Source organism: Acipenser ruthenus, chromosome 13 (assembly GCF_902713425.1).
Source record: "Acipenser ruthenus chromosome 13, fAciRut3.2 maternal haplotype, whole genome shotgun sequence".
Lineage (NCBI taxonomy): Eukaryota > Metazoa > Chordata > Actinopteri > Acipenseriformes > Acipenseridae > Acipenser > Acipenser ruthenus.
Genome location: NC_081201.1, coordinates 4,162,946 through 4,185,932, shown reverse-complemented (window position 1 = coordinate 4,185,932; position 22,987 = coordinate 4,162,946). Strand labels below are relative to the sequence as shown.

Below are 22,987 nucleotides of genomic sequence, written 5' to 3'. Positions count from 1 at the left end.
CGGGGTTAGTTGGGCCGCTCTAACCGATAGGTTGGAGCTGGGGAAGAGGATATGTAAGAAAGAAGTAACGTCGCCTTTAAGGAATGGCGGCGTTACTACAAAAAATGAAGCAAACAGCACCCAGGAACCGGAGCACTAATTGGTAGGGCGGGGTTCCTGGGGTATATAAGGAAGTAGGGTAGGACAGGACGGGGGTGATCGTGGGGAGCACCGCCGGATTGTCCTGCAGGAAATACCCAGAGAGAGAGAGTGTTGTTAAAACTTCGCAAGGTAAAGCGAACGAGTTTTGTTTTGTGAACAAGAGTTTTTGTTTTTGTGTAAATTGTGAGCGGTTTCCCTCTTGGTGAGGTAGCCTTTTGTTTTGCTAGTATAATTTGTTTTATTTAAACGTTTGTGTGGACGCCGCTCGTCAGTATTAAGTAAAACAGTTCCGCAGCTTCCGTGTCGGTTGAGGACCGTCACGGCGGCCGACTGTGTATTTGTGTGAGGTATCCGGGACTGGAAAAGAGACTGTATGAGTACGCGCTGCAGGAGCAGCGGGTAGAAATAAAAAGGAAAAGGAAGCAGACGAAAACAACAGTTTGGTTTGCAGGACACGTTTTATTGTAACAGGAAAATAAGCACGTTGTACACAGGGGTGCTCTGGAACCACCCAGGACACTGGCTGCCGGGGTTCGTCCCCACAGTCTGGATACAGTCATCAACGCCGTTGGGCACGTCTTGCTTAGGAGGCGGGCACAGGAGTGTTCATCCAGGAGCTCTTATTCAGGGCCCCATTACATACTCCAACCAAGAGTCTTCCCGGTACCTGTTACCTGTGTTACAGCGAGATTCCAGCAGAAGGAGTCGGCGCTGTACTTACCTGTTACCTGTGTTACAGTGAGATTCCAGCAGAAGGAGTCGGCGCTATACTTACCTGTTACCTGTGTTACAGCGAGATTCCAGCAGAGGGAGTTGGCGCTGTCCTTACCTGTTCCTGTGTTACAGCGAGGCTCCAGCAGAGGGAGTCGGCGCTGTCCTTGCCTGTGCTGCAGCGAGACTCCAGCAGAGGGAGTCGGTGCGGTTTTTACCTCTGGGCCAGAGAGCCTGCAGCGAGCGAGGAGTCCGTGGATACTTACCCGTGTTGCAGGATTACCCCAGCAGAGGCAGCGGACTTCTACAGGCTCCGACCTGTAGGGACTTGGTATTCTATAATAGATAGAGAGGGGCGAAGAAGTGAGACAGTTAGTGTCCCGTACAGGGCATTCAGTGATTTAAAGAGTCTCTTGTGTTTGAATATTGTAAATAAAAGTTACTTGCCTGCAATCTCTACGTGTCTGTGCTCGTCGGTGGAAGCCGGTGAGAGGAGTATCCCGCAGGGTACCCCTCCAGTTTGTTACAATATATATATATATATATATATATATATTATAATGAACTAGCGAATTTACTTTCTGTATAAACATACATTTTTAAAAACAATAAAAGGAGAACAGCAATAATTTATTTCATATTGTTCATTTGTTTTAATTGATTTAAACAGTTCCTTGTATTGAAAAGAGAACCCTCCATCCCCATCCGTCCCAGTGAATGGCGCTGTGGGGACCTTACTGGCATGTTGTAGTTGAATTAGCCTATTGTTGTGTAGAGTGATCCTGGTACTTACTGTAATGACATCTCCAGCTTTGATATTCAGGCTGGTCAGGTCGTAGTTGTTGCAATAATCTTTCATAGACCTGACCAGCAGGGCAGCTGAGGCATCTGACAAGAACAAAAAAGAAAAACAGCAAAAAGATGACCTGCAGTAAATACAGCCGGGATAAACATGATTACATAAGAAAAATGCAACGAAAAGATAAAAGCGTTACCCAAATTACAATTTTGCCTTAGTGGACAATTATAATTTTTGCAGCACAACACATTTTAAATCTTAACTGCTGTACAGCTATGGCCAAAAGTTCTGCTTCAACTAGAATTTTAGGAGTAAAACAAAAAAAAAAACAACAAAAAAAATAGACAAACATAATTTAGATATTTTATCATGTAATCAAAGTAACTACAAAATAATATTGCAAAAGTCCCTACCGGAAGCCATAATAGTAGTACAGTATTTCATATCAGATTTCGAAATGTCAAATCTTTCAATTTTGGTCAGTTTTTCGTTGAGTATATGGAAAACTACAAAGCGGTATGCAATTCAATATGTTAACGTAACCTTGTCCAGCGGGTTTCAATTGACCTTATGAAGCAAAATTAGTTCATTCTATAGGGTGATGCAGAACTTTTGGCCATAGCTGTATGTTAATTGAGAGGTGAAAGAAAAAACAAAGGACACTGCAATCTGGCCATACATTTCTGTACAAAAAAACCCCAAAAACCTGAAAGCGATTGAAACACATAGAGCATCTCTCTCTTCACCTCTGAGCAGCTGCTTGATCTCCTTGCTGGCCTGTGTGGCAGTGAACTGGTTAACGATATCCAGGGCCGTCTGACTGTATGTGTTCCTGACCTGGGCATTAATACCGCTCTGACAAGGACAGAAAACACACACTGAATCCCAGACAGCAGTTGGAACGATGGGAAAGACTACTACAGTTTGTTTATGCATACTTTGTTCATTACATTGACCTGACTGTGATCCTAGTTTCCTAGAGGAGAAAGCCATCACACACTAAGCGTTAGCTGTATGGTGTTCAGTGTTTCAGATGTTTGTATACTACACCCACCCCGGTTTGTTACATGCCCTCAAAATGCTTTGGGAATATTTCAAAGAATGCAAAGCTTTCTAAAAAATAATCTAAAAAGTTGATCAAAATCGTTTTGTCCAACAGAACTATGTATTAAATAAAAGCCTTTCAGAGAGAAAGCATCTGGTGGCTCTCTCCCTCTGGCTTGATTCCCTCCAGTACCAGCTGACACATAAGACCATTAGGTGTCTCTACGTTCTCCACAATGAGACTCACATCCAGCAGGAGGCGCACCACCTCTGTCTTCCCGCAGAGAGCTGCCTCATGCAGTGCTGTGCCAGCCTTGGTCTGCCTGTTGATGTCAATGCCAGCCTGCAGAAGCAGCCTGTGGGTTAAAAAAGAACAGAACCCCAGGTCAAATCACATTACTTCATTTTCGTGATGCACCAATACTTTGCAATCAAACTTTTCCAGACTTTTCCGTGAACCCACTTAACCCTGCCACCACAGTATAAGTTTACTTCCTATGCATCAGGTAATAGGAGGACCTTACCTGATCCCCACCCTCACAGTCTACCACTCAAATGCTTGGTTATTACACCTTTAAGGACTGGTGAATTATAAATTTGTTACCCGCAGAAATATGCGACTGATACTCATCTTCCTTCGCTCAGCAGCTCCCAAGACAACAGTAGCAGCAGCAGTGTATTGACATACAGACGTGCTCAAATTTGTTGGTACCCCTCCACAAAAAACAAAGAATGCACAATTTTCTCTGAAATAACTTGAAACTGACAAAAGTAATTGGCATCCACCATTGTTTATTCCATATTTAATAGAAATCAGACTTTGCTTTTGATTTTTTATTCAACATGATATTGTAAATAAGGAACCAATGAAAATGGCATGGACAAAAATGATGGGACCGCTAACCTAATATTTTGTTGCACAACCTTTAGAGGCAATCACTGCAATCAAACGTTTTCTGTAGCTCTCAATGAGACTTCTGCACCTGTTAACAGGTAGTTTGGCCCACTCTTCCTGAGCAAACTGCTCCAGCTGTCTCACGTTTGATGGGTGCCTTCTCCAGACTGCAAGTTTCAGCTCTTTCCATAGATGTTCGATAGGATTCAGATCAGGACTCATAGAAGGCCACTTCAGAATAGTCCAATGTTTTGTTCTTATCCATTCTTGGGTGCTTTTAGCTGTGTGTTTTGGGTCATTATCCTGTTGGAGGACCCATGACCTGCGAGTGAGACAGAGCTTTCTGACACTGGGCAGTACATTTTGCTCCAGAATGCCTTGATAGTCTTGAGATTTCATTGTGCCCTGCACAGATTCAAGGCACCCTGTGCCAGGCGCAGCAAAGCAGCCCCAAAACATAACCGTAGCATAACACTGTAGGTATGGTGTTCTTTTCTTTGAAAGCTTCATTTTTCCGTCTGTGAACATAGAGCTGATGTGACTTGCCAAAAAGTTCCAGTTTTGACTCATCTGTCCAAAGGACATTCTCCCAGAAGGATTGTGGCTTGTCAATATGCATTTTAGCAAATTCCAGTCTGGCTTTTTTTATGTTTTTCTTTAAAAAGTGGAGTCCTCCTGGGTCTTCTTCCATGGAGCCCACTTTCGCTCAAAAAGCGACGGATGGTGCGATCAGAAACTGACGTACCTTCACCTTGGAGTTCAGCTTGTATCTCTTTGGCAGTTATCCTTGGTTCTTTTTCTACTATTTGCACTATCCTTCTGTTCAATCTGGGGTCGATTTTCCTCTTGCGGCTGCGCCCAGGGAGGTTGGCTACAGTTCCATGGACCTTAAACTTCTTAATAATATTTGCAACTGTTGTCACAGGAACATCAAGCTGCTTGGAGATGGTCTTGTAGCCTTTACCTTTACCATGCTTGTCTATTATTTTCTTTCTGATCTCCTCAGACAACTCTCTCCTTTGCTTTCTCTGGTCCATGTTCAGTGTGGTGCACACAATGATACCAAACAGCATAGTGACTACTTTTCTCCATTTAAATAGGCTGAATGACTGATTACAAGATTGGAGACATGTGTGATACTAATTAAAGAAACTAATTAGTTTGAAATATCACTATAATCCAATTATTTATTACCTTTTCTAAGGGGTACCAACAAATGTGTCCAGGCCATTTTAGAATATCTTTGTAGAATAAGCAATAATTCATCTCTTTTCACAGCTTCTTTGCTTTATTCTATGACATACCAAAGGCATGCAAGTATACATGATAAAATAGCTTTTAATTTCATCACTTTTCAGGAGAAATGAAGCATTATTTCAATGAGCTGTAAGGGTACCAACAAATTTGAGCACGTCTGTACATAGTGATGCCATTTACATGACACTAAGAAATGTCATGCAAATATTATTCAGCTCAGATGTTCCTGACATTTGTGTGTCCATTACTGACAAACATGCAAACAGCGAGTACAAAAAAATGTCAAATGATTATCTAGACAAGTAGTGGAAATGATGAATAATGATCTGAGTTCAACTTGTCTGCAAGCAACAACAGCAGTGGCCTGTGCTGCACAGAGGAGCCAAACAAATGTCCATAAATGTAACAAAAGTAAGACACAAATGGTTGAATTTCTTTTCTATCCCTCATGCACTGCACTTCAATGACTCACCAACATACAGTTCAAAATAAGCAGGTGCTTAATAAGCAGGTGACCAATGCATGGAGAGTAATGGATTAATTACACAACGAATTGCCTAATAATAACATTCTATTGTGATTTAATGTGGGGGCGCCAGCTCATCTGCATAATAGCCCTTAACATGCCTGGTCAGCTTTTCGCTCTCAATCTCAATCTCAATCTCGCTCCAGCTGAATGAACATGATGCCCTTCACTGTAATTGCCTGTGCACGTCACAACTGAACAGTACAGTAAAACAAATTATTAGACTGCAGGCTCTGAAGATGGAATCCTGGGTAAATTAATTATATATATATATATATATATATATATATATTGTGAGACAGCAGGGAGGGGGTTAAAACCTCTCTGCAGGAAAAACATGTGCGGAAGGCACACTTTTGTGTTGTTTAATTGTTTTATTGATTGATCATTACCTGCACCTGGCTACTATTGAAAATTGGAGCCAGGTGCAGGGTTTATAAGGAGAACAGTCAGTCTGCTCTACGCTGCTGAGTAGAAGGAAGCAGAAGAGAGGTGCTCTGCTTCCGAGCAGTCGTGAGTAAGTACTGTGTTAAGCCAGCGTGGTTTTTGTGTGTGGGGCAGGTAAACGGTTTAGCCGTCCTGCGTATTAGTAAGGGAAAAATCCAGTTGAGTTAGTGCTCCAAGAGGAGCTAGGTGTTTATTTTGCTTTTGTATTTTGTGTGTTTTGTTTACTTTTGTGTTTATTAAAAATAGCGCACTAGCGCTTAAAACTCCATTTCATTGTTCTGGGTCGTATTTTTAAAGGGGCACGAACCCGAGTGAGTTGTGCTTTGTCACATATGGTGGAGAATGCGGGCAGAGTGTGTGGGCACCCCTACGACCCAGAAAATGGATTTTAAAGAATTGATCGTAATGATCAATCGTAACACCGCTGCTCAGAAAGAGCAGACAAAGAAGTGGAGACAGGAGTGGGGGCTACCGGATCCGGAGCCGACGGAGCTAGACCTGCTACTCCAAAAGTGGGAGCAAGCAAGAGGTACCCTGCTGACTCCAGCTCCAGAGCCCAGAGAGGAGGAGCCGCCGCTTCCAGAGCCCAGAGGGGAGGAGCCGCCGCTTCCGGAGCCCAGAGGGGAGGAGCTGCCGCTTCCGGAGCCCAGAGGGGAGGAGCTGCCGCTTCCGGAGCCCAGAGGGGAGGAGCCGCCGCTTCCGGAGCCCAGAGGGGAGGAGCCGCCGCTTCCGGAGCCCAGAGGGGAGGAGCCGCCGCTTCCGGAGCCCAGAGGGGAGGAGCCCAGAGGGGAGGAGGTGAAAAGCATACCTCCACCACAGCCCCGACCACCACCCCTACAGCCCAGTTCGGCGCCGCTGCGTCCAGTCCCTCACCCCATGCTCCTGGACACCCTGCCGGTCTACCTGGACCTCCCTGTGCTGGACCTAGAGCCCAGGAGTCTGCAGCACTGGCCACAGCTCTGCCCCTGGTTACCTGCTCCGCTCTCCCCGAGCACCCAGACGTCGCTGGGCTGCTGCCAGACGTCGCTGAGGCTCCCCCTGTTAGCTGCTTCGCTCCCCCTGGGTGATCGGACATCACTGCGCCAGTTCCCAGGGGAAGACCTGTGTCCACTGCGGCATCCTCCAGTGCCCCGGCCTACGCTTCGGTCGGCCCTGTTAGCCCGGTGGGGTCCCGTGTCGCCGGTTTGCGGACCCTTCCTGGCAGCGCCGGAAGGACCGACCCATCCTCAAGCCCGCCCGTGGAAGAGGGCGGCAATGGACATTGCTGGACTTGAGGCTGGGTGGTCTTTTAAGGGTGGAGGGAGGTGGCCGTGGTATGGCCGGTGTCTTGAAAAGACATGGGGGGGGATGTGTGAGACAGCAGGGAGGGGGTTAAAACCTCTCTGCAGGAAAAACATGTGCGGAAGGCACACTTTTGTGTTGTTTAATTGTTTTATTGATTGATCATTACCTGCACCTGGCTACTATTGAAAATTGGAGCCAGGTGCAGGGTTTATAAGGAGAACAGTCAGTCTGCTCTACGCTGCTGAGTAGAAGGAAGCAGAAGAGAGGTGCTCTGCTTCCGAGCAGTCGTGAGTAAGTACTGTGTTAAGCCAGCGTGGTTTTTGTGTGTGGGGCAGGTAAACGGTTTAGCCGTCCTGCGTATTAGTAAGGGAAAAATCCAGTTGAGTTAGTGCTCCAAGAGGAGCTAGGTGTTTATTTTGCTTTTGTATTTTGTGTGTTTTGTTTACTTTTGTGTTTATTAAAAATAGCGCACTAGCGCTTAAAACTCCATTTCATTGTTCTGGGTCGTATTTTTAAAGGGGCACGAACCCGAGTGAGTTGTGCTTTGTCACAATATATATATATATATATATATATATCTCAGACTGAGCATCTCAACTGCGGCAGAATCCTCTGTCAGGGGTGGGTGGTTGTGGAGGAGGTTGGGGGGGGGTATATATAGTATAGGGAATGCTAATCGCACAAATCACCTCCGTGCCCTTTCGTCCTTACAGCTCTCTTGATAAGAGCACAAAACCAGGCTTCTGGGTTTATTATTGCTTGAAGCAGAGCTGCAGCACAGAGCGCTAATCTCTTCTGAAGAACTGAGCTTTCTGAAACCCGCTTCTTGTTTTTTGTTATCACTTCGTTACAATAGCAAGGCCATCTGCAGGCGGTATCTGATTGAGTTTTACCCAGCCCTTCTCGCAGTTCTCATTTACAAAGGTTATAACTTCATACTGACCTAACAGTGGCATGTTGAGGAGAAGTTACTGTATGGTTTAAAAGACATGACAGCGTTACAGGGCGAGATGCTAATTGAAATCCTTTCAAGGTTATTGGTCTATAACATGAAAAGCTATAAATCGACAAAAGATAAGACAACAGTGACCATTAAACTAAAGGTAGTTAAAGGCAGGGGCATTCATTTTATAAAAATAGCAACTACATATGTTTTATAATATTATATTAGTGAAAAGACTTCAAATTCTATGTAAACCACACAATGGGGAAACAGTACAGGATATTTGATAAATACAGTTGGTATTTAAAAAAAAAAAAATTACAATAACGGGGAGTTGGTAACTTTCAAAAAATAGGTTCTGTCATGTCTCCTTTTCCCATTATTTCTTTACAGACCCAGTTTCATGTTTTCCTACCATTCCTGTGTCCACAGAAACGTGATTCCAGGCTTTAGGCTTTAGTGAGTGCATCAGACCACAAGACAATACGCCCATTCTGCCATCTGGCCTGAAAGAAATCCAATCTCGCTAGAAACACACATTCTTTCAGGGTGCTCAGGGCTGGGCTTTCTGACTTCATGTCTAGTTTTAGGTCCATCTGCTTAAATATTATGGTTATTTTAGGGAGATCTTTTATTTTACGTTTTTGCTTGCATGAAAAAAAAACAACAAAAAAAAACATTTTTAAAAGGTAGTTTCCTTGATTCTTATCCAAATGGATACACATATCACAAGGGATTCTTACTCTGAGAAATGTAGGAATGTACTGTTACACCAGTGCAATGGTGGACAGTATTGGACTACAGTTGAAAAACTTTTCCAGATTCCAAAATGTTTACAGTAGAAGACTTGTGATATCAGGCACTGTTAAAACACTTTTTGCTAAACGAAAGCGAACATTACATTTTATTGGAATGGGTGCTGCCTTAATTATTTCCTCTCCCCTGACTTTTCCGTTCATTTTGCTAATACACAACACAGAACAGCAATATGTACTGATTGCATGGCAGACATTAATGGACCTTTCCTAAAAAGGATATATGAGGCTCCTGTTTAACACAAACCTAAACGAGAAGACAAAAAAAAAGCCAATTTTACTTGTAATGGGATTCCAAACTAGTAAAATATGTTACTTAGAACACTTTATCATGCCCTGAGAGAACATAGGCTGTGAATTTATGTAGCTATTACTTTGTGTGCTAGTGGTCAGTATTGAAGGCATTTCAGATGAAAGATACAAGATGATGCAAAGGCCTTGGCTCCTCACCAGGGCGAGCGCAAGGATTTTTGCCGCCCTAGGCAAACGAAATGTTATATATATTGTAATGAACCACTGCATTGGAAGTGAAACAAGCCTCAGGTAGACCAGATGGGACTCCAAATTGCTGCTTTTAATTACTGCACTAAATAAAATAAAATAACAGCGAATCCCTGTTTGGGCCGGGGTTCACGCCAGATCAGTAAATAAAAATAACTCCCTCACTCTCTTTTTCTATAGGCAGATCTTTGACTTAACTTTAAATAATTAAAGAATCTTTACCGATGTGTTATGAAAATGCTTAAATGGCACACAGCCGCTCTAATTTCAGAGCCTGGGCACCGATGAAGCGATCTCATTTCCTTGTTGTGTCAAGGCAATAAGCCATGGGTAAATCAAATATTTTTTTTCTGCATCTTCAAGCAGTGTTGGCAATTTAGCGAATTTCTTGCCAAATCTAGTGACTTTAAAGGCTGACTTTGCGAGATTTCTTGTCAAAAGCAACTAGCTACAAATCTAGCGATTTCCAGGACAGTCATCGAAGAATTTTAGAGATATAAAATTGGTAAAATGTTTCGCTTATCTTGTATTAGCAACCTCCTTTTATAAGAAACATTGTCAAGGTAATTAAATAAAATCCAATAATGCCCCACCCCATTTGAATACGCAAGGAACTTCCTTTGCTTAGCAACGGGCTCAACAACCACAAGCCTCCACACTAAAATATGCCTAATCCTCTCCTGAAAATAGGTACACACAATTTTCAAGCTTGGGAAATCAATCGCTTGCATTTTATTAAAGTGCTTGTTTTTAAAACTTTCCTCCTACCCAGTGGCCCTTCAATATGTTCCATTTCAACTCACTAATTTCTGGGAACCTTAAAACTGTCCCACAATCATGTTCAGTTTTACTATAAATGATAATCCCCTGGTTTCTGCTAAGTACATTCGTTTATAATGTAGGCCCCTATGCACTCTTCTTTAAAATGCATACTTTTTTTGTCAGATCGTTTTCAATGTGTGGACACAGCTTCTTACCTCCTTGTAACCTGCTTAGCGGGTTAGCGGGTCAATCTACTACTACTACTTTTGCACCAGTATAGAGTTATTACATCTTCACAGCACAGAAAAAGTCTTAGTTCTAGAATATAAATGTATGCATTACACAGAAAAGGGAACTGACTTAAAAACAGGCAAGGACATGCAGCTGGTGACATAGTCCTAATTAACAGAAACCACTGTCAATAACACAGCTGCACAAGCACTGTCAAAAATCCCTACCACAGTTCCTGGAAACAGAAATGTCATACATTAAGTGCAGCTAACCATTCTGAAAAAGGCCACAGAGAGTCACATGACCCACTACTCTTATGTAGCTGACCACCTGTTCAGTGGCGCGCCCAGAGCTCAGCGGAGGCCTGTGTTCTGGCTGGGGCAGAGAGCTATTTATCAGAAATCTATACCCACATTCCATCAGTGGTGTCTCCAGAGGTGGGTCTGTCCTCCCATCAGAAGTGCTCCTTTTGCATGAGAGAAACTCATCAGAACTATACTTAGCCAACTCAAATGACACTGCATCGTTTGATATCTACAGCTATGGCAAAAGTTTTGCGTCACCCTTTACAGAATTAACAAGTTTTGCTTCATAAAGTCAAATGAAACCTGCTGAACAATGTTATGTTAACATATTGAATTACATACCGCTTTGTAGTTTTTCCATATACTTAACTGAGAAAAGACCAAATTTAAAAATCTGACATTTTGAAATCTAACATGAAATACTGTACTACTATTATGGCTTCCGGTAGACTTTTTTTTTTTGGCGATATCATTTTGTAGTTTATTTGATTACATGATGTTAAATAAAAGATCAAAATGATGTTCCTATATTTATTTATTTATTTATTTATTTATTTATTTATTTATAATTGTCTCAATGCTAAAATTCTAGGTGATGCTAAACTTTTGGCCGGAGCTGTACGTATCCATTCTTCTTTTAGAACAGTGTAAGTATCCCTGTGGTTAATCATTTCACTCTCTGAACTTGTTATAAGTAATTAGATAAATGAATAAGAAAATAACTTGCAATGATAATTTTTTTCCTGCAAAATACCAATGAACAACAATACGTTCAGTGATGCATGTCTTGTCTTGATCATAGGTGCTAACACCCAATTGAGTTGGCATTTTACTGTAAATATTTATTGCTTTAATCTGTTAACCATTCAAGGCCTGACATTTACTAAGTGTGTGGGAACAAGGAAGCACCCATTAAGACTTCCTGAAAGAAGATTAACATTAATCCTAGTGTTACATCCACGCCCGTGTTTAATGATACAGCTAAAGGGGATTAAGACCTGCCCTGCAATTCTGCTCACACCTTCCCTTGATGTGTCCCAACCATATCTAACTTCAGTGAGTCAGGCTCTCCAGCATCCCTTCATAAGGATAGTCCTTGGACAGGCAAAAAGCTGCAGTCGATTGTCATTCCCTTTGGAGTACACACATGCACTAGCGTTCAGAAAACTTTAATATTGCCACTATAATCACTTTCTCTTTGTGGTGTTGGATTTGATTTCTAATGGGAATTTATAGCACCCAGGTGGCCCAATATTACCATGTTAAATAGGAATTTCAATGTGTTTCATACCAAATGGCAATACCATTGATGACTCCAATCTGCAGGTGGAAATTCCATAAAATGATTTAATCTAATTTTGGATAATATATTTCAGCACTTGCATGGCTGGTTTTAATAAGGAATGTACTTCAACAAATTAAGTCTGTTGCACAGTATTTCATATACTATAGAAAGGCATACATACTGTAATCTGCCAAGTGTTTAACCTGTAGTACTTTGTATTTAATCATATCCTGACGTAACTATCACTATTTAATCATATCCTGATGTAACTATCACTATTATCTGCTGTATTATTGAATTGTGGTTTGTCACACTTGTACTTTGCTTGAACAAAAGTTATTGTATTTCTTGCTCTTATTGTGTTACTTGTATTGTAACACTTGAAATGTATTTGCTTACGATTGTAAGTCGCCCTGGATAAGGGCGTCTGCTAAGAAATAAATAATAATAATAATAAGGCTCCTATTATTAATCTTCTTCTTCTTCTTCTTCTTCTTCTTCTTCTTCTTCTTCTTCTTCTTCTTCTTCTTCTTCTTCTTAGGCTTTTGCTTTAGATTGTCAAAAAAACAGACACACAGAAATGGCTAAATACACAATACACAAACCCACACCCATTAATACAGCTATCTTCGAGCGCTGCGTTTATGAATCACAAGTAACCCATTGGCCTCCAATGATCAGTTTATAATAAATAATAAAGAATGCAATAAATCCGCTCCGCGTGACCTGCAGACCAAGCAAAGGCCCTTTCACATTATGATATTCGCATTCCAAACACACGACACATAAGATTTATTTAAGGGAGGGCAGTATATCTCGTCATGACCTTGCCTGACACTCGTTCTGGAACAGGCCTGTATTGATGTCGATCATAGACAGCCCCTTTGACATTTATGATGATGAAACCCCCTCTAAGTACAGGCTCTTTCTAATTGAGATTCCAGAGCAGATTTGATTGTGTTGCAAAGCAAACTACAGGGAGACACGAAAAATGATTATTATTATTAGTAGTAGTATCATTATTAGAAGTAGTATTATTAGTATTATTTGAGGATGATTATGCTGACATCCTCATTATCTTATTTACCATCTACAGTGGTGGGGGAATTGATGACTTGCTTCAGTGTAATTCAACTATTATTTGATTAATCCAGTATCGATTTTTGCGAGCCTCAATTAAACATTAATGAGTCAATTCATCACCCTGGTGCCCTATATGGAGGCTCACATAGTTACCCAGTACCACATGCTACATTATACTTGAGCGTTGCTAGACTAAAGCTCTTATATTTGTTTTGTATTTGTTTTGTGATAAGAAATGTCAGATTCTAAGGATTGCTTTTTAATGACATAATTTTTCTCAATGCGTACATCATTTTATCACTACATAGAATAATATGCACGCAAATGTTATTTGTTTTGATTGACAATTATTAGCTGTCACTCAGCACTATCTGACAGACGCAAGATAACCCCAGAGACTTATTCAGCCACAATAGATTCAATTTCATTAGCTTGATACGCAGTTTGCTGCCTTTTCACACCTAGAAAGCGTTTGGTGGTGCTTTTCAGTGGCAATGTTGCACCGTTGTGTTTTCTATTTCCCACGACCTGCATTTCTCCTCTGTTTCCCTTCCTCCAAGGAGCAGTGTCATTGTTTAAAGAAATCCCACTCCCCTGGAATAATTCTGTATTTGGTTCTTAAGGCTCTTTTATCGGATATGCAGTCTGGTTTGCAAGTTTTAAATGATGATATAACAGCCATTGACAAAAAGCAATTTTATGCTGCTATATTTGTAGATCTAGCAAAAGCATTTGATTCTGTAGATCACTCGTTTGTTTTGAAAAGGTTGGGTGATATCGGTTTTAGTGAAGATTCCCTTAGATTCCCTTTCATAATTACTTTTCTGATTGGGTTCAGTGTGTTAAATCACATATATTTGTCTCTCAATATCTTCCAGTTACAAAGGGAGTCATAAGATTTGTGACTGGTGGTCCTTATCACACTCACCACTGTGATCTTTACTCCCTGGTTAACCGGCCTTCTTTATACACGAGACGTCTAACTCACTGGTATTTGTTAATTTCCAGAACTTTCCTTGGTAAAATTCCTATTTATTTACAGAAATTACTAAAATCCCTTTCTCATTTTATAATTTACGTTCCAATGAATTGATTAAATTGGTGCTGTCTAGGGTTGCTGCAGCCAGTGACTGGAATGCGTTGCAACTTAGGCTAAACTTTTTGCTATTTAAAAAAAAAAAAGAAATGTGAATTTGTAAGCTTGTATTGTATTGTACTATGTTGTATTTTTATTTTTTTTTTACCTCTGTAGTGCAAACCTCTTGGTCAGGTCGTTATTGTAAATGAGAATTTATTCTTAACTGTCTCACCTGGCTAAATAAAGGCTAAATAAGGCCAATATTCAATTTGAAACTACCGTAACCAGTTAAGCCTGGTGAGGGTTTGAGGGCATTAACAACCATCAATAGGACTAAGGGTGATCGACTACTGTAACTCTGTTTGTGTCCCCACCGACAGACACTTAATAACAAATAATAAGTAAAGGTGACAGCATATTTTGCTGAACCTCTTTGAAAAGACATTTTACTATGGCAGCAGTATATAATTATTTTTAATTGAAGGCTCAGAACTGCGATGACACAGACCGTTTTCCAAATGAACCTTGTAAAGAACACTTTCTTCCTCGATTTGCTCGGATTTGTCAGCATTATGTAAATAGAACAGCAAACTGACATTTTGTGCAGCCTGTCAAATGCTGCGTGGGCGGTCCTAACAGGATACAGTTCAGTTACAAATCATCACCAAATTTTAACACAGTTAGTAATATACAAATGCACACAAAAAAGTACTGATAGCTCTCATCAGTCGACAATTCATGCTTTCTTTTAGAGAATGACACAAACTGTTTCGTTCCAGTTAATGATACACAACGTATTTGTCCTGTAGTAAACTATATGCATGTGTTTAAATGTAAACAACGACTAAATGTACAGTATTAAATGCTGCTCTTTAATTCACCGTTTTCATTATTTTTTCTCGCACGCGTAATACGCTGTCATAAGCAACCATGAAACCCGGTTTATATCATGGCCTGCTTTATATCATGAATTATGTCTGCACAGTAATCATCATATAAAGCGGGTTCATCTGTATTTGAATAAACAATACACATAATTTCACAGGTCATTTGACAGTACAAAATACAAGCAGTCACATTTTCATCTGTCAGATGAAGGGCATTGGAGGCTTACAAAACACATCATTTCTGTATCATTTATATTGTGATGGCGGGGGGTGAATATATTTGGCAAACTTAAGGTATAGTTGTGAAACCTGCACACAAAGTTAAAAAAACATGATCGCATTTTCAAAGACGGATGAACAAAGTAAGTTAACATTTTAGGGGAAAAAAACAGCTATTAGACAAAACAGCATGAATCAAATTGGGAAATGAATTGCCTGCTTGACAGTTCTGGTCCTAGAATGCCAATCAAGTCGAGTAAAGTGGAGGAAGCCAATCTTGGAGATAAGAAGAACAGAGAGCGAAAAAAAAGCTCTGATTGGTCTGGTCTGTCTCTAAAGGGTTTCTCCAAACTGGCCTTCGAGATGAGCAATTTGATTTCTCAATTTACCCTGGCATCAAAAACAGACTTCAAAAAAAAAAAAAGAAAAAGAAAAGAAAAAAAAAAGAAACAAAATTTCTTATTCAATGCCTGAATCCTCGTGGGCAGTTTAAACTAATTTTGCTGAGCATGATTCCTTTTTCCTAACTGCTGTGAATCCAACCTCCCTATAATTCTCTGAATCTAATTATCTCAGTCTAATAGACAGAGAATATAGCCTGATGGTATATTATACTCCAAGGCTCTTAAGATGTTGCTTCAACAATGTCCTTATTTATTGAAGTGAAGAGCTCAGAGACTTGTTGCAACATAGGTCTATAACTCTTTAATTGAACCTCGGTGTTCAACAATGTCTTGCATTGGAATGGACTGAAAGAGTACAGATGAGTGCCACTGATCTATGCTAACTAGAATTCGTACTACCAGTCATGTGAGTGCAGTATTGCAATGTACATGAGGAACCCTGCCATGCCCTCACCTGATGATGTCGATGTGGCCGTTCTTGGCTGCCTGGTGCAGGGGGCTGGTGCTGTTGGGGTCGGTGGTGTCGCCCGGCTTGGGCTCCAGCAAAGCAGCGCTCATGTTGCTGCTCAGCAGCAGCTGGACCACCTGTGCAGAGGCAAACACGACCATGACATCATTAACACAGTCGTGGGGCATTACTACAGGTCTGGAACGTTGAGAACATTCTGCATTCCATGAGAGCAACATGTTTATATACGTATGAACACCAGGTGGTGCTAAATAAGAATGCTGTAAGAATCAAATGTAAACAGCACCACATCGAAGTGAACGGTCTTAAAATCACAATTGTTAATTGATGTTCCCTGCTGCTAACTTACAGTAGTGTGCAAATGAATTAGAACACCCCATTGCTTTTGTTTGTTTTGATTTGTTGTGCATATGAAATGAAACCACTGTAAATGAAAATCAAAAAAGGGCTAAATTAGTGATTGTCTAACTTAATGGATGACTTCAATAGGCCACACATGCAATTCATTTCAAATAGCAAAGAGAAAAGGAACACATAGCCACACATGGTAAAATGCATGAGACTCTTTAGTAGTTGTTTAAGATGCCTAATTAAACCACAAAGCGGTGTAACATTTTCACACAAGTGCCTATTGTTTCTATGAAGGTAGGTATATAAAGGACAGTAAAGACAAATCTTGAGGTGTTCTAATAAATTTGCACACTACTGTATTTAAACTGCAAATATGAAACACTGACATATTATTCTCCTTAGACCATGATTTGGACCTTATATTTGGCTTGTTACTTAAAACCAGTGTAGCTTCTACTCCTTTCTGGACAGCTCAGAGATATCACAAGCCTTTAATTATAACAGATATGAGGCTATTCCAGGTTACAGTCGGCAGTTAAATTGGCTTCAGAGTAAAATCAGCCAGTTTAACCAGATCTCAAAATGCATTAGTGATTAGTTATGTTGCATTGATAAGAGACTGGTATTACGATGTAGTTAGCCTGCAGTGTTACAGAGCTCTGACTGTTGTTAGATTATCTAACCACGTACAGTACAATCAAACACTGCCGGTGAAATAAAATGATGGCATTTTCATTTTGCTCTTTCTTCACTTAATTCATATTGAAAATGCAATCCTTTAAATGTCAGATTTGCTATACCAAGCATCCCTCAAACCTGCATAATGCATGAAGCTCTTACTAAATAACAGTAATAAGTTAGGTACAGTACATTAGTTTGAGATGCATCATGAATGCAGTATTTTGCAAGAACATGACATAATCTCATAAGCATTGACAATGATTGTGGTCCATATTTATGAAAGATTTGTATTGCAATGTGTAATGCAAAACTAGAGAAGATGATGTGTTCGCTTCCTGCAATTAAAAGCTTGGATAACCAGAGGCTATTACTGCACGGCATGCCTCACTGTCACTAGATTGGTCCATCACTTGAAAAGCAGGTACAGTCACTGAATGAAATTGTCATGTCTCTGCATCAAGACAAATATCATGTAACCCCACTTGGGAGGCTTGTATTCCATTCCTGACACTTTTATCTTCACTCTCCTATATCTCTATTATCTTGGCAGGCAATCGCCCAGCTCAAAAACAAAGAAAAATCAATCTGTTAGGGGCAGGAAAAGGACCGCGAAGGTGATGTGTCTGAGTTCTGCTGACTAAAATCTCTTGGGTTATCTCTGGTACCTCTGCATCTCTCATCAGCGTGCTAACCACACCCCAGCAAAGCCCATGGATTGAAGAGAAGTTAACATGAAATACCTGAAGGAAACGACAATGACTGTCAGATCTACAGGACTAGCGTGTGAGTAGTCATGCGGAGCTCATACTGCTCAGTGTTAATATTTATACAGGAACTCACCCCGACTCTTCCAAATTCACAGGCCAGGTCTAAGGGAGTCTTTCCTGCATTGTCCACGATACATGGATTGGACTGGTGCTGTAGCAGCATCTCCGACTGTGGCAAGGGGAGAACAAACACAGAAATTAGTCACAAAGCATATCTGATAAGCCACGTATTCATAGTTTATCTGCACTGTGTTTGTGCTGAGTGTACAACAATGCGTTACAAAACCCATGTTAATAAAAAAAACACACACACACTTCATACTGACATAAGCCCATGAAAGCAAACATTTATTGTTCTTTTATCTCCTTTTTATCTAATTCCACGATGTTGGTTTTAGCTTTCTCAAGCTTTACTTTGAAAACAAGGCTAGCATTAGGCATGTCTCTCCAGCAGTCTCAGTCAGGGGTAATCTGGTAACCGGTGGGAAGTCAGTGTTTATTAGGGTAGCCCAAACCAGGGTGTCCTATTAATGTCCTTCAGCAATCCCGTTACACCTCTTATAATCTTAGCCGTATTGAAAATATCACCAGGTGTTCTTTTAACTTTTGTAGGATATTTTTTTTTCCTGTCACAATTTACATACAGATTATATTATGTAAAGTGCGATAATACTGTAATTGCATATACTGTAGGTGTGTTGGTCTGTGTGAGTATCATGCTTATTAACCCTTAATTATAGTCAATACATCTTAATAATTACAGCAAATGTGTTAATGACTACGAGTGAAATATTGATTATGCACATAATTATACACTGCAGGTTTTAAGGGCTATTCAAACTATAGCGAACCTACGGAATTGAATACTACCTTTGACACTTGAGCGTAATCGCTGCAAAAATCATTGGATAAAAAACATCGCGATCACCACCCTGTCCTGCTAAATTTGGATATAATCTGAAGGCAATATGGATCAGGTGCAAGCTGCCGCATGGTTATTGCTCCGAAGAAGAAGAGAAAGAAACACAGAATTTAACTTGCATCAGTATCTGACCACAGGCAAGGCGTGAACTGATGCTCTATAATGTTGCAGTTTGGTTTTATTTCAGTTATTCGGAGTACATCATTCAGGACTTACAACATCATAATGCCCGTGCTGTGCTGCAAGATGCAGGGGGATCTGTCCTTCATCTGATTGGCTGTTGACAGAAGATCCCGACTTCAGCAGCATCTTCATTGGCTCAACTTTACCCTGCCAGGCCGCGTAGTGCAGTGGACGCATTCCTGTGGAAGAGAGCACCAGTGTGCTGTAAAACCCAGCGCTGCAGCTCCAAAGAGAACTCTCAAAGCTCTTCTACATGATATCCAGCACCACCAATCTGTATTATAAGCATTTAAAAGTACACATCCTGGAATATAATCATCTAAGCATGTCAGATCTGTATCATGGATATTTAAAATCTGAGGGATTGTCCAGTAAATTATATTTACACTACTGGAATCAAGGTCTACAGTATGCTTTGGTGATTACTACCTATGCGATTTCCTGCTTTTATCATGAAACAACAATGGGAGTGTTAAGTTCCAAAACACTAATAATATTCTGAGCCCATACTTGATTACAGGATGCTGAGATTGATAAAGGTTGGGTAGCTCTAATGCATTCTGCAGGGTAATTCTCTGTGTCTTATGATCAGAGGTGTTTTAAACCAAAGCTCGATAATACATACAGCAGTTTCCCACATACTATATAGCCTCACGTGTTTCACTAGCCTTGGCCATAAGGGTATCTGACAGTTTATAAACAGACTTAATAAGCAATAATACCAGACACAGTAAGCACTGTAAGTTTAGCAGGCAATGCATGCAGCCATTGGGATAATGACCACTAAACTATAAAAAGTACATGCAAAGTTTGCTGCAGTATACTATCACTCCCGTTACAAGGACAGAGAGCAGTAAAAGCAGAATTGCTGGAGAAAGCAAGGTAAGCGAACTCGGAACCTGACTTGCTGAGGTTATTACTGTTGAACTGATCAATGAGAAGGAATCGTGTACCTTTCTGGTCCTTAATATCCACTGTAGCCTGTGCCTCCAGCAGCAGGGAGATGAGCTCCATGTTTCCATTGAGGGCAGCATGATGCAAAGCAGAGAACCTGAAGACAACAAGAAAAGAAACATGGGCCATTGCCACCATAAACCTGCCCCAAAGACATACTGTACGCCTTGGTATTGCACTACAGTGAACCTGCCCCAAAGACATACTGTACGCCTTGGTATTGCACTACCATAAACCTGCCCCAAAGACATACTGTACGCCTTGGTATTGCACTACCATAAACCTGCCCCAAAGACATACTGTATGCCTTGGTATTGCACCACATTAACATGCCTTTTATCTACTGAGTTTCCGGTTTATTGGGCTGCTTTACTCTTTTTGATTAACACATGGCTAGTCTCGACATACAAAAAGCCCAGAAAAAGTTGGAATATACAGAAGCATGCAACTTCATAAATGCTCTTCAAAAAAAAAAAGTATCCAGGCTATGAAATAGTTCATACTAAATCCTATCCAGCTCCTATCCTCCTTTATTGGATTGTACTCTTCTGTTTGGTAGTCTAGGAGGAAGCAGAACCAAAGGGTTCAGCTCTTTCCTTTTCGATAAATCAAATTAGCTTGGCCTGAATTCAATTACATTTTTACTTGAGGGAAAATTTGAGGGGATTTGTAAGTTTATACAATTAAGGGAGTAAACATTGAGCAATATTTATAAGCATTGATGATGCGTTAGATAAAAGTCAATGTATATTTATCTACAATTTATTGAACAATCTTATAATTTTTCTAACCACTTTCAGCCAGTTAGAATACTAACTGAATTTGTCACTGTGACACTGGTTCAGCAGTACCGGCGTGTCGAGTTAACCGAGGTTGACTGTAGATACTTTTATCATCTACATTTTCTTTATATTTACCTGTTACCTGTAATTTCTGTTACCTGGTCAATACTCTGTTATGTGTGTTCTATATGGTTCCACTCTGTTGTTTCTGAAAAGACTAAAAAGCTGATTGTGCAACGCTACCATGTTTTCCCCACCTCCCTTCCCTCCAAGTCTGTGTAAGAGAAACCAGTGTATTCGAAAGTGGACAGCCAGCACAACGCAGGGGTCAAACAGACAGCAGTCATCTGCAATATAGGAGAGCCATGAGAGAAAAACACATAACTGCAGACACAGTTCTCCTTGGTGCTGACTTCTGTGGGTCTCCCCTGCCGCTCAGGGTGCAGAGGGCCTTGGTAACTGGCTTTGCCTCCAGACTCTGCTTGACCATGCAGACCAGCACACTGTGTCCTGAGTCTGTGTCCTTATAATCGGAGGCTTCTCTGCCTGGCCCACATTGCCCTACAATACAGTAGAATATAGATTGATCAAATCAACCACTGTTTTACCTTCTATTTTTTATTGAGTGTTTAAAACTTAATTTATTAACAGTAATTAAGCACAGCAGCCAAGATAGATGGCCCTCCAATAAGGAACTTTCTGAATAATGAATCTTTTTTTTTTTTTCCTCAATACAGAGGCTACACATTTTGTATAAATACACATTAATATTAGAAAACTGCATTACTGTAATGTTAAATATTTAAATGTAGCTGTAATGTTGATGCAGAATTAGGAACATTAGGACCATATTGGTCTCTCCAATATCTGCAGCATAGATGAAATATCCAGCATTTTACATGAGAAATCCAAAGCTCTATTGTCAGCATTTATCCAAGGACAGTAGCAACATGAACAGCTGCTTAATGGCAAATTTCTAGAGAGAATCCCTGAGCAGTCGATTGGGTTTGCTGTTAGGTGCTGAGATCTCTACTTGTACTTCAGCCAATTTTCCTCTGAAATATTGAATTTGCACTTTACATGAAATAGTCATTGGTTTGGAGTGTCAGGTAAGATACTGATGATGTGACCAGACTGGCAATCCATACTGTCTGTGCCTCATTCACCTGGCTGATGACAGCATGGTCTCTTGAGGCATCCTGCACATCAAAGGAATGATAACAACCACTCACAGCTATCTGGGACTTCTGGAAAGTCTTGTCAAAGTCAGAAATTGAGTATTAGTCCCTGAACCGATCTTACTGACCCACTACACACTTTACAGTGCTTTTTCATTCTTTTTGATAGAAAATGATGCAGTAGGGGCACTCGAATGGCGCATCCGGTAAAGTCGCTCCGCGTGGAGTGCAGGATGCACCCTATAGCCTGGAGGTCGCCGGTTCGAGTCCAGGCTATTCCATTGCCGACCGTAGACGAGAGCTCCCAAGGGGCAGCGCACAATTGGCCGAGCGTCGCCCGGGTGGGGAGGGCTTAGGTCAGCCAGGGTGTCCTTGGCTCACTGCGCACCAGCGACCCCTGTAGACTGGCTGGACACCTGTGGGCTTGCCTGTAAGCTGCCCAGAGCTGCATTGTCCTCCGACGCTGTAGCTCTGAGGTGGCTGCGTGGCAGACCGAGTGAAAAAAAGCATCAGCTGACGGCACACATTTCGGAGGATAGTGTTTGTTCGTCTTCGCCGCTCCTGAGTCAGGGCGGAGGTGGTAGCGGTGAGCTGAGCCTAAAATAATACAATTGGCTATTTCAAATTGGGAGAAAAATGGGGTAAAAATCAATTGGCGACTACTAAATAAAAAATAAATAAAAGAAAATGAAGCAGTAGTATAGGATTAAGCAACACTCCTCAGCTTTCCCCCTGTTTTTTTTATAAACACCGCCCAAATCAATACCTAACTGAACCTGCCTAGCCCTGACATCAGTAGTGCTACAGACTCCATGCACAGATCTAATGCCAGGACCTAAAGCAGTGCAAGTTGAATGAGGGTCGATTGCAGAATGGCTGGATCTACTCAGAGGGACACAATTTGAGTGCGTATGTTGAAGAGGAATAAAATAGATTTAGCAATTTAAACAACCATGAAAATACTCCTGTGCAAAAAGATTGTTCTTTATTTTAAACCGTTACTGTTGTTTTATAGTGCTCAAATTTGCATAAATAAACAAACATGTTTGAACTTGAGTTTGTGATAAAACCCTGTATTGCTTT

General features: G+C 40.9%; 1 protein-coding gene across 5 annotated transcripts in view; it reads right to left on the bottom strand.

Annotated features, from left to right (window-relative positions):
• The window catches only part of LOC117417847 (caskin-1-like), a 117,458-nt gene that overhangs the window by 29,152 nt on the left and 65,319 nt on the right, over positions 1–22,987 (bottom strand). For all 5 annotated transcript variants that reach the window (XM_034030228.3, XM_059035471.1, XM_034030232.3 and 2 more), the window contains exons 3-9: positions 19,944–20,041; positions 19,024–19,169; positions 17,959–18,054; positions 16,072–16,202; positions 2,943–3,051; positions 2,398–2,506; positions 1,646–1,740 (exon numbers count right to left, since the gene is read on the bottom strand). In XM_034030228.3, the coding sequence (XP_033886119.3) occupies positions 1,646–1,740; positions 2,398–2,506; positions 2,943–3,051; positions 16,072–16,202; positions 17,959–18,054; positions 19,024–19,169; positions 19,944–20,041 (784 nt within the window). The remainder of the gene's footprint in view (positions 1–1,645; positions 1,741–2,397; positions 2,507–2,942; positions 3,052–16,071; positions 16,203–17,958; positions 18,055–19,023; positions 19,170–19,943; positions 20,042–22,987) is intronic.